The 13046-nt window shown below is 43.2% G+C and overlaps 1 protein-coding gene across 2 annotated transcripts in view; it reads left to right on the top strand.

Annotated features, from left to right (window-relative positions):
• Window positions 1–13046, top strand: part of CYB5R4 (cytochrome b5 reductase 4) — a 1010997-nt gene that overhangs the window by 465259 nt on the left and 532692 nt on the right. For both annotated transcript variants that reach the window (XM_069235594.1, XM_069235593.1), the window contains exon 7: window positions 11324–11381. In XM_069235594.1, coding sequence (XP_069091695.1) covers window positions 11324–11381 — 58 coding nt within the window. The remainder of the gene's footprint in view (window positions 1–11323; window positions 11382–13046) is intronic.

Raw genomic sequence — 13046 nt, forward strand, 5'->3', positions numbered from 1 at the left:
CCATTGTGACGCTACACAGGTAGTGACCTATGTGCAGTGCACGCGTGTAATGGTGTCCCCGCACTCACAAAGTTCGGGGAATTTGCCCTAAACGATGTGGGGGCACCTTGGCTAGTGCCAGGGTGCCCACACACAAAGTAACTTGCCACCTAACCTTCCCCAAGTGAGGGTTAGACATATAGGTGACTTATAAGTTACTTATGTGCAGTGAAAATGGCTGTGAAATAACGTGGACGTTATTTCACTCAGGCTGCAGTGGCAGGCCTGTGTAAGAATTGTCTGAGCTCCCTATGGGTGGCAAAAGAAATGCTGCAGCCCATAGGGATCTCCTGGAACCCCTACACCCTGGGTACCTAGGTACCATATACAAGGGAATTATACGGGTGTTCCAGTGTGCCAATGAGAATTGGTCAAATTAGTCACTAGCCTGCAGTGACAATTTTAAAAAGCAGAGAGAGCATAAACACTGAGGTTCTGGTTAGCAGTGCCTCAGTGATACAGTTAGGCACCACACAGGGAACACATATAGGCCGCAACTTATGAGCACTGGGGTCCTGGCTAGCAGGATCCCAGTGACACATATCAAACACACTGACAACATAGGGTTTTCACTATGAGCACTGGGCCCTGGCTAGCAGGATCCCAGTGAGACAGTAAAAACACCCTGACATATACTCATAAACAGGCCAAAAGTGGCAGTAACAAGGCTAGAAAGAGGCTACCGTCCTACAGGCCCAGATTGCACCGCATTTAAAAGCTATGCACACCAAAGCCTATGCAAAGCAGGCACTCCCGGCGACTTTAAGGGAGGCCCTTATCATTGTTGTCTTTGAGAAGGATAAAGGGCCAGATCAATGTGGGTCCCTTATTACTCATAAACGATGACATTAAGATATTGGCAAAGATATTAGTGAAACGGCCTGCAACCAGTCATGTCGAATCTAGTACTCCCCGATTAATCTTACTTCATTCAAGGTCGAGCCACCTCGCACAACAACGTTTTTCACCTTACTCCACCACCTGAATCCCCAGCCACAGGCTGCGACAGTACTACTAGATTCTGCCAAAGCCTTTTATTCTATCGAATGGTCTTAAGTGTTCACCATTCTAGAGCGTATGGGAATGCCTGGCATATACTTGAACTGGATCAAGCTCTTATATAATGATCCAACAGCGCGAGTACAGGTAAATGAGCACACATCCGCTCCGATTCACATTTACTGCAGGATGAGGCAGGGAGGCTCCCTATCCCCACGCCTATTCACGCTGGCACTGGAGCCACTTGCCTGTGTTGTTCGGCAGAAACACGTGGCAGCGGCACTGCGGTTTTGGCAGCGTCCGATCGTAATGTCGCTATATCTCGACGATATGGTGGTTTATGTCAGAAACTTTGCCACTAATACTCTGGAAATACATACGATTCGAGCGCCAATCAGTCCTCTGCATAAAGTGGGAAAAGTCTGTGACACTTCCACTAACACCCTGTAGTGTGCCCTTTGCACTGGAATACCCGCTGAAGTGGAGCAGCGATGCATGAAATACTTAGGGAGATGGGTACATAAAGACTCAACTGTAGTAACACGTGCTAACTATGGTTATGCCATGTCGAAACTAGAAGACATGGTAGATAAATGGATCAAGATGCTGCTGTTGCTTGCAGACCGAGTGGCAATACTCAAGACAGTAGTGTTGCCCCACTTTCTGTACCTTTTTACCAATGTTCCCATCACGCTCCCCAGCAGTTTTTTCAAACACCTCAAAACACAGCTAATCAAGTTAGTCTGGGCAGGTAAACAGCCCCGGCTGAGATGGCAACTATTGACTGTCATACGAAAGGGAAGGGTTTGCAGCACCCGATTTCCAAATTGACTATCTATATGCACAAGCGCAACATGCGTACTACTAGTATAAACCACATAACTATATACCACACTTGGCAGTCGAGGCACAAGACGCAGACCCAATACCGTAAAGTCACATATTACCACACAAGCGCAGACACGTCGCACACAGAAATTAACACGCTGGACTTTACCATTCCCATGTGGCAAGTGCTGGGAGGTCAAGCAAACAAGCTGCCCTTTTATGCCCTAGTACTGCCGCTCGGACATCACCCGGCACTGTCCGTAACACACAAGAATAAGGCACTGACGCTGCCGAGAGTGTCTGGAATAGCCACTATGGGTGACCTGTATCAAGAGGGCACCTTTCGCGCACTCACAGATTTGCAATGTATACAGAATGCCACACCACTTTTCTCCTTTTACTACAACCGCTTGACCCTTGCTATACGTGACTTTTACCCTACAATTCCACCAGAACCCCCGATACTGAATGCACTTCAAACTCTACTCATGAGCTCGGATGGCAAAATCTAATCACCAAACTGTATGTAGTCACACAGACTGACATACCCTGGTTGACTGACCGATCACTGGAACGGTGGAACTCCGACTTACATCACCACTGAACAAGAAGAATCGCAATACTGCTGTTCATTAACAGGGCACCTCACTTTCAATTGCAATCCACTCATTATCCACTTCAAGTATCTTCACCAAATGTACTAAACACCCCTGCGACAGCGTAGCTAGGGGATCAGCGAAAATACATGCTGTGACCGCTGTGGGCAGGCAGGAGTGGACTTCATTCACAAGGCATGGTATTGCGCTAGTATACAGAGATTCTGGAGGCAGGTAGTGGTGGACCTATGCGCTATGATAGCGGACTCCGTACAGTGCACAATTCAGGTGTGTCTTCTGGGATTGTTGAAATCGGTCAAGCCGCAGGGCGCCGACTGGTGGCGATAATGTTCTTGTTGACAAAGAGACTAGTGTCTTTTCACCGCGGAAAATGCTTACACCCTACATGTACAAAATGGCTGAAGGATCTCTCATATTGCAGAGGAACTGCCCATAGCGTGTCGACAAAAGAATACATAAGCCTCACTCACTAACTATCTAATGGAACAAGAAGGAACTATTCCACTCACATCGTAGTTTCAGAAATAGCACACAGTTAACAGTATGCAGAAACGCCCAGATGTAATGGGCATTTATTTTGAGATATAGTAATTCTGCCCTGCAGCAGACAAGTGTTATGTGTTAGTGTTTTTGTTCATATAAGATGAAAATCAATAAACAAATGTAAATATATATATATATGTATAAAAATTAAGCGTGGCAGGACTTGGACAGGAACATTTTGAGGCGGTTACTGTAAGCAATTAAGACATTTTTAATTCATTACATCAAAGTCGCAAAACCTTAAACATGCACATAAACCTAGATTTTATTACAAGACCGGAGGCTCATATTATGCAGTCTTTTCTTGCTTTGGTTTAAACAGCAGCCAAGAAGAAAAACTACATTTCCCAAGAAAAAAAAACTACAAAGTGACATCACAATGGGAGCATCCAATAAGACGTCGAATACAGCTATCAATATATTGACTGCGAACAAGTCCTCTTTTCTTGCTGCTCGCAGTCAAGCTAAGTGCTCCAATTCTCTTTCAAATGTGCTTACATTTACATTTATTGTATTTACTTGTTTACTGTTACATGTTTTACAGTTTTTTCTTATTGCAGCTGTACTAGCGCTCACTCGCCATCTTTCTCTTTAGGATTAATCCTTTCGCGTCTTCCAACGGTCGTTTCCAACCGTTGGAGACGCAGGCGGTCAGCGCTTCTCATTGCTTTGTGTGTGGAAGCATTCTGTTCATATCACTGCCGCGCCTTTGTTTCGGCTGTGTTGCCAAGTAACGGACCCGTTCCCCTGCATGTAACTCTCCTGGGAGGAGTTTTTCTCTTCTGATACCACCTCCTTTGCTTCGCGATAGGCTTTTCCTGTCAGCTCTCCACACGCCCACTCCTCAAGGCCACTCCCTGCCTCACAATCTTATTTTTAACCCTATATTAACTGGAACAAATTTACCTACCAGTTTTTTCAGCTCTGTTAGCTTTCTTTAGCTTTCTTTAGTGTACCTGTATTTTTTATTTCTTTCTTCAGTATGTCTGAAGAAGAAGATTCCCAATTTTTTAAAGGATCCTGTCCAACAAGCAGTTTCTGTCTCTATGTTGGACATATCCAAAAATTTGGAAGCCTCCTTTTCTAAAATTATTTCTGCCTCTGAGGTGCCTCCTACTAAAGGCAAGAAAAGTGTGGCCACCCTTCCCAGGCCTTCAGAAGGCATTTCTGTTTCTTTTGGTCCTCCCACCCGAGAGGTCTCCAAATTGGGAACCCCTTCCTCCCCTCTCCATATTACCCACTTAAGAGACACTGATGATGATGATTTTTTGAGTCATCCACATGATGTAGACGGATCCTCTGATCCATATTTTTATGGGCCTTCTGAGAAAAGGCGTAGAATTTCTCCTATTGACGGTGGTGCCGCTCACCATGTGTCTCAGGTCTTGTTAGACCACTCTGGTGAACCCATGTTCGACCCTTCCTTCATGGTTCATCCAAATTCTAAAGAATGGTTTCCTGCTGACCATGTTGCAGACTCTGTCTCTTTCTATTTATGTCACTCTTTCAACAAGGTTACTAGGAATAAACTCAAATCTGAGTGTCCCCGTCCCTCTTTACCCGACAGTATTACTGCTATCCCTGTTATTGATCCAAATATGCTCATGTTTTTTACAAAGTTTGGAAAAGACCCTAAGAAGGGTGTGGATAGAGCCTGGTCAGGTTGCTAGGATAAGCTTTTGCATTTGGTGGGTCCTCTCACCAGGATTTTTTATTTGGCTGAGGAAGCCAAAATGGATCATTCTCCTATTGACCCTGTGGTTCTTTCCAATTGGGCGCAACGCGCTATTTGTATGCTTGGGAATGCAAACACCCAATTATTCATTGAAAGGAGAAAGAGTCTCCTTCTAAAGACCGATCTCAAACTGGCGTCGTTGGCCTCTAAAGATGAATGCCCTTCGGCTAAAGGTTTGTTGTTTAGAGACTCCTTTATTAAGGAACTAGGCAAGTATGTTTCCACCTTTGCCACCCTGGACAAAGCTCATCTTTCTTTCAAAAATATTTTTTTGTCACAGGTTTTTGCCAGGGCCGGCAAAGGCAGGAGTCGCTTTGCTGGCCGTTCTCTCGGAGCTCAATACCCAAATCGAGACTCCTAGAACCAGCAGAACCAGATTGATACCTACACAGGATACAAACCACTTTTCTATCCCCGCCGCCCCAGAGGGTATCAAAGCAGGGGTTATGCCAACAAAGGAGAACAAGGTTCCAGTAAGTGTTTCCAATTCTGGCCTTCCTCCAGTAGGAGGCAGACTGGCTTTGTTTCTAGATTCATGGTTGTTCCTCACGTCAGATCCCTGGATAATTCAATCAATTCAAGGTTACCTCTTAGAGTTTTATCAACCCCCAAGTCAGTCCCTTTTCTCCTTTCTCTTATCTTTTCTCAGGAGCAAAACCAGCTCCTTCACAACGAGATCCAGTCCCTCCTCGCCAAACAAGCCCTTGAACCAGTTCTCTTTGACTATTTGGGTTTTCTTAGTGCCATTTTCTTGGTCCAAAAGAAAAACCAGAAGTTTCAACTAGTTCTGAACCTAAAAAAGTTCAACAATTTTGTAATCTATCGACATTTCAAGATGGGGACTATCCTCCAACTCAGGGATATTTTAATACAAAATGACTAGCTGGTAAGATTAGACCTTCAAGATGCTTACCTCACAGTATCTATCCATCCCTCACACAGGAAATTTCTTCAATTTCAATGGCAAAACTCTTTCTACCAATTCAAGGTTCTTCCTTTCGGACTCTCTTCAGCCCCTTGGTGTTTCACCGAGATTCTCAAGTCTGTAGCAGCCTTCCTCTGATCTCACGGTATCCGTCTGATTCTTTACCTGGACGATTTTCTCCTCATGGCACAAGACAAGGAACTTCTCCTTGTTCAGTTACACTTTTGTCAAGATCTTCTTCTAAAATTGGGTTTCCTCATCAACTTTCAGAAATCAGCCATCGTTCCATCTAAAAACTGGAGTTCCTCGGTTTCTTCATAGACACTACTCTTTATGTTCTTCAACTTCCTCAACACAAAGTCTCTCTAATCAAGAAAGAAATTTGTCATTCTTTGTCTCTTCCTCAGAGCTCTGGCTCGTCTAGTGGGGCTTCTCGCTTCCTCTATTCAAGCTATTTTCCCAGGTCCTCTACACTGTTGGGCCCTCCAACGTCTGAAAATACGCCATCTTCACAGGGGCTTTGCTTATTCCGATCCACTGGTTCTAGACTCTGAGTCCAAAGAGGAACTTCTGTGGTGGCTGACTCACCTAGATACCTGGAACGGGAGAACTATCTTCTCTGTCACCCCAGATCGTATATTAGAATCCGATGCAAGTCGGATTGGTTGGGGCGCAAGATGTGGTCAGTTCTCGACTGGAAGCGCATGGTCTCTAAAGGAGTCCTTCTTGCACATAAACAGTTCAGAGATGCTTGAAGGTTCCTTTGCCATCCGCTCCTTTACAAAGGACAGAATAAGTTGCACCATTCTTCTCAGGATGGACAATTTGACTGCCGTCAGATACATCGACCATCTAGGAGGCACCAGGTCCAAACTTTTATCTACCCTGGCAAAGCATCTCTGGGAATACTGTCTTCCTCGACAAATCTCAGTCAAAGCAGTTTACCTTCTGGGCAATCTGAATACAGTGGCAGACTGATACTCCAGACATCTTCACGACTCTAGCAATTGGTAGTTGCATCCTTCAGTATTCAGTCGTCTTATTTCCATCTTTGGCGACATGTCCATCGATCTTTTTGCTTCTCGTCTCAATGCCCACCTTCCTTCTTTTTTCAATCTCTTGCCATGGATCCTTTCCTTCAGGTTTGGTCCTCATCTCTTCTTTACACTTTTCCTCCTTTCCTTCTGATTCCTCAAGTCCTTGCACAAGCACGCAGACAACAGTCCATTCTAATTCTCATAACCCCATTTTGGCACGCTCAGCCTTGGTATCCAACTCTATTGGAATTAGCAACCGACCGTCCAGTTTGGCTTCCCCATTTCCCCAACCTGCTCTTGGATCCTCTAGGTCGACAACACCACACGGTCCTCGACAATTCCTTGTTCCTCATTGCTGGGAAGATTTCGAGTCGTCCTGGAGAACACCAGGAATTTCAGAGGATGCTCTCAAACTCATCCAACAGTCCAGGGCCCCTGGTACCTCCAAGTCTTACAAATCTGCATGGGCCATTTGGTGCAGCTGGTGTATGGACAGGGACTCAGATCCCTTTTCAGCTGATGTAGTGTTAGTTGTGAACTTCCTTGCTTACTTGGCCTCCCAAGGTAAGGCTTATCTATCGTACCATCAACACTTATAGATCAGCCATTTGAGCGGAACATCATAGAGTTAACGGCAGACCGATTCTTGAACATCCTCCCATCTGTCAACTTTTGAAGGGAGTAAGATATGTTTTTCCTCCATCTCCTAAATATAATGTAATTTTGGATGTTAATCTAGTGCTGAGAGTTTTTACCACCTAGCCGGACAATGATTTCCTTTCTCTCAAACAGCTTTCGGCAAAATTGACTGTGCTTTTATTTCTGATTTCCCTAAAACTTGTTTCGAATGTTAAAGCTCTGGATGTTTCCTCCTTTTTCTTCTCTCCTTTTGGTGTTTCTTTCCAGGTTTGAAGACGTACTAAAACTAACCTGGCTTCTGTTCATTACCCATTCTTTCCTTCTCAAACTAAATTGTGTGTTGGAAATTCTTTAAAGAGTTATGTGACTCGTACTGCAGATTTGAGATCATCCTCAGCCTTCCAATTAGTTATTTCTTTCCAAAGACCCCATACACCTGCTTCTTCTCCTACCTTAGCCCTTTGGGTCAAATGGATCATGTCTTTAGCTGGGATCAATGTGGATTCTGTTGGAGCCCATTCTGCCAGAGGAGCCATGGCCTCTCGAGCTTTTTGGGCCGGAGCTTCTTTACAGGATATTCTCAAGTCTGCAGACTGGTATAATGAAAGCACATTTAGAACTTTTTACTGTAAGCCAATTTCTCATGTTTCAGACTCTGTTATTGCTATGCTTTGAACATGCATAATATGAGCCTCCGGTCTTGTAATAAAATTGAGATTTTCCTAGCTTTGGTGTCTGAAAGGCTAGATTTTATTAAAGACACAGAGGCAAGTATTATACCACCACTTGTTTAACCCTTCCCTACTTCTTTATTTCAGTTCCAACTCCCTCTTCCGCCGTTGGATCCTCCTAGCCAACTTGGTCTTCTTCTATCAACACAGGATTCTTTCTTCAATGGCTCCCTTACTGGACCTATGTCTACGCTCGCCAGCTTCAGGACTGCCTTATTGACATTTTCACTATGATGACTATTTTTTATGCAATTCTATTTGTTACTTCTCCTCTTTAGTTCTCGCATCAAGAAAAGGGGACTTGTTCGCAGTCAATATATTAATAGCTGTTTTCAACGTCTTATTGGATGTTCCCATTGTGATGTCACTTTGTAGTTTTTTCTTTTCTTGGGAAATGTAGTTTTTCTTCTTGGCTGTTGTTTAAATTAAAGCAAGAAAAGACTGCATAATACTTGCCTCTGTGTCTTTAATAAAATCTAGCCTTTCAGACACCAAGGCTAGGAAAATCTCAATCTTGATGATTCTTCCATTTTCCCATATGACTTTTATATAGTTTTAAACTGTTTTGTTTATCTGGGATAGTCAGACGCCTCAATAAGACACGTATTTTTGATAGTTGTTTATGTTTCTAAACAGAGTTATTTTTAGGGTATTAATATCACACGAATACAATTCTAAAACAATCTAATGCCATGCAAATCCATGTCAACTTTGGATCTGTTAGCTTTTCTTTGAGCACTTGTACGATAATGGTTGACCATGATCGTGCTATGAGATCAGTTCTTGGTATTTTGAGGGAGAGTGATCTGACCGTCAGACTGGAGAAATGTAAGATGAGTGTGTCTGGTGTAGAATATTTAGGTCATCGGATAAACCAAGATAGTATCTCCCCGAAATCGAATTTGGTGGCAGCCATTGAAAATGCACCTTCTCCAGTCAACAGGGACCAACTCAGATCTTTTTGGGTCTAGCGAAGTACTATTCAGAGTTTATTCTGATGTTTGCAGATAAAACTAAACACATGAGGAAGTTATTGTGCCTAAAAGAGCGATTTGTGTGGTGTGAGGAGTGTGAGTCAGAGTTTGGAGTGCTGGAAAAACAGATAGCTTATGTGCCTTCACTCAAACCTTTTGACACCAGAGATTGTACCTTCATCAACACGGATGCTAGTTCCTTTGGGTTAGACGTGGTGTTGTTGCAAATAAGAGAGGGCAAGGAGGTAACTATTTCTTATGCGTCCTGACCTTTGAGAGAAGCTGAGAAAAACTATTCTACTATTAAAAGGGAAGCTTTTGCGTGCTGGTGGGGGTTGAACTACTTTAGGAAGTATGTGTGGGGAATAACTTTTGTGTTAAGAACGGATCACTGACCCTTAATTGAAGTATTTTCAACTAAGGGTGCTGGTAGGGCCACTCCTAGGATTGCTCGCTGGGTGACGAGAATGTTTGAGTACAACTATGTGTTGGAGTATGTACCAGGGAAGATGAATGTATTGGCAGACTGTCTGTCTAGATTGCCTGGTAAGAGTGTGGTACAAGAAGATGAAGAACCTGAGGAGCTTATAGCTGTTGTGGACATGGATGTAGGAAGCATAATGGAGGGTAGGACCCTCATGATGAATGGGTAAAGGAAATGCAAAGAGATGTTGTTTTGCAGGAGGTTATGAAATACGTCCCAAATGGCTGGCTGTCAAGGGGTGATGCTTCCATGGAAGCAGGATGTTTCTGTCTGGTTAGTATAGAATTATCTTTGGAAGGGAGTGTGATAATGAGAGGAAAACAGTTGGTTGCTCCTGTTTTGCGTGAACGTGTGTTGAAGCTTTCTCATGAGGGCCATTTGGACATGAGTGCGACTAAGAGGTGCATCAGATCTGAGTACTGGTGGCCTGGCATAGACAGAGATGTGGAACATCATATCAGGGAATGTGTTTTATGTGTGTGCAGTGACAAGTCTCAAAAAGTGGTGAACAACTCTCCCATAGAGTCAGATAAGTCGGACGGACCTTGGGAAAAAAAAATAGCATTCGATATCATGGGTCCATTTTATCCTTTGGGGAAGGTTCCTAAGTATGCTTTGGTGGTGGTGGATTACTTTTCTCAGTGGCCTATAGTAAAATTTGTTGAGAACATCAGTGTGATAACTGTAGTAGAGTTTTTAATAGATTTGTTTGATTCTGAAGGTGTTCCTGAAACAATCGTGTCTGACAATGGTGTGCAATTTGTGTCAAAAGTTCTAGTGGAGAGGTGGAACAGAACCGTGAAGGATGGCCTGCAATTGGCAGTAAGTAACAGAATAAATTCGTGGAAAGCAGTTAAGGATCCGATTTGGTCATATCGCACAACTCCCCACAGTGTGACTGGAAAATCTCCTTTTGAGATTATGAGAGGAAGGAAGCATAGAAATGTATTCTCCAAAGGTGTAGGAAGGAAAAAAGGAGTGAAAGAAGATGTGGTAGGAGACTACATGGTTGATGATAAGGTTCGTGTGGTGAAAGGGGGAAAATCAATAAGTGCGATTCCAAGTTTTCTGAGCCTTTGGATGTGGTGAAGGTGTACAAGTATTCTTTGTTGTTGAGTGATGGTAATATGTGGAATCACAGTTGTAAAAGTTGCGGAATGCATTAAGCTGAAAATGTTTACCGAAGTTGATACCAAATCATTGGTCACGAAGGATGGTGACCATGGATTGAGTTTGCATGACAAGGCAATGTTAAGGTTACCTTAGAAATTGGAGGACTATGTTAGGTAATAGAAATTTTCTTAAAGCCGTTGTAACCTAGTGAGGGAAGGGGATGTGTAATGTTTTATTTTAATGTCTTGATGAAGCAGCCTCGCGCTGCAGAATATTGTGTGTAGATTCCAAAATACGGTGGGGGCTTGGAACGGAGGTGCTCAGCAGTTGCTGAGAGTCTCCCTCTTGGTCACACCAATAATAAACATATCTCAACTTACCTGCGTGTGAAGACGGATCATTTCAAAACCCTTATGTGCTTGCACTGTAATCTTGCGTTTGCTGTGGCTGCTCTGCACTGACTAGTCTGCCAGTGGATTGACAAATTGCTATTGTTTTTATTTGAGTTCCATTTCTTACCTAATTAAAAATAAAACATCAATTGAATGTATTTCTGTATGCAAACAATACTGCTAATGTTTACATGGAGCATGATATGCATTATAGACAATTCAACTACACCAGTCTTTTTTGTTTACAAGCTGTATTCCTTATTGTAGGTACGACTGGTTCCAAACAGAGACTGCTGTTACAGTTGCCATATACACAAAACAAAAGGTAATGTTTTAGTAACAAACTTATAAAACCAATTAAAAAATGTGTTATGCAACAATTGTAAAGCAAGCTGAATTGATACAGTGCAAAGATTACAATTGAATGTTACACTTTTTCTTTAGGGCTCGGATACAGACAGCTTCAGCAGTCTGTTGACAAGCGGTCCTACTGTATCAAGTGTAAAACTTAGAGTGGGCCCTGTATCTGCCATTTGGTCATGATTTATTGACTTTCTCGTTGTATTCAGTTCCTATTCCTGATAACATTACTTTCCTCCACATTGCCCCGCAGAGGGATCATTGCCGCCTCCCCATGTTTTGATTTGATGACATTGAGACATCCACGACTTCTATGAGGCCTTGCATTGCAGTGCATGGGGGACTATTTTCCCTCACTCTCTCTATTCCTACTCCCCGTCTTCTTTCCTGCTCCAACTGTCTTTATAAAAATAATTAGGTCTCCTCAATAGCTGTTCGACCCTGCCCCCAGCAAACTTGTGTGTCCAATCACTAGTCACCGTAGTATGAGCAGATCGTCATCTCAAAAAGTTTTTTAAGCCATTCTATAATGACCGCTCATCTGTGTGCTTACACGCACGTTAATGTTTTTTTTAAGCTAAAACCACGCACATTGCCAGCTTGGATTTGTTTTCATTTTTCTTAAGAACATTTTTTCTAACATGGCAGTCGTGTCTGCATATGCATGCATGATGGGCATCTTTGAATTATTTCTCTTAAGACATCTGAAAATCATTCAGAGATGGCTACCGTGAATGCATGGAAGTCATCTTGGAATTGTTTTTCTGTGACTTCTTGAAAATCAAGCACGTGGTGGGAAAATGGAACTTAAGACATTGGCAAATGCAAAACTAAAATACCTTTCACAATGAAGTGTCTGCCTTATAGTGCTGATTGATTTGTAAGCTGTTAAATATATGGACAGACATTAATATTTTTTTCTTTGCTCTTTTCCAGTGTTCTTTTTTGATACCTTCCTGATAACATTTTTTGCACCCTCCAACCAACTTATATGCAAACTCATATTTCATTGGACCATTCGGACTGTTTACACCCAAAGTTGTGCCTATCTTCTAAGTATTGTTTTCAGTGATTAGTTTCCATGGGAAAACATGAGCGACCTATGCAAATAACTCTTTGGTGAACTAAGAATATTGTAAACTGCAGAAATGTTAAGCTTTCCAGGTTCACTGGTGGTTCCACATCCGTCTGCCCACAAACTGGAATTGGGTACAAGCAAATCATTTAAATCATTAACTAGGGAAGGAGCATGCTTAGAACAAGCAAGTATCTCTATTCTGGATTTCTCTGTGTCTTTAGTTTTCAGAAATGTGCAGTGTGAGTAGGGTTTCCTTGGTGTCACCCAACCCCAAAATCCAAATACTGCAGCTATCCATCATGGAAAGGGAGAAGTGGTTGGGTGTTTTTAGACATAGGGCCTCATTATGACCCTGGCGGTAGAGAACCGCCAGGGCCAACGGGGGCGGGAGCACCGCCGACAGGCCAGCGGTGCTCCCTTGGGCATTCTGACCGCGGCGCTTTGGCCGCGGTCAGAACGGGAAAACCGGCGGTCTCCCGCCGGTTTTCCACTGCCCCTAAGAATCCTCCAAGGCGGCGCAGCTCGCTGCGCCGCCGAGGGGATTCTGACAAT

The sequence above is a fragment of the Pleurodeles waltl genome, chromosome 5, assembly GCF_031143425.1.
Source record: "Pleurodeles waltl isolate 20211129_DDA chromosome 5, aPleWal1.hap1.20221129, whole genome shotgun sequence".
NCBI classification, from domain to species: Eukaryota; Metazoa; Chordata; class Amphibia; order Caudata; family Salamandridae; genus Pleurodeles; species Pleurodeles waltl.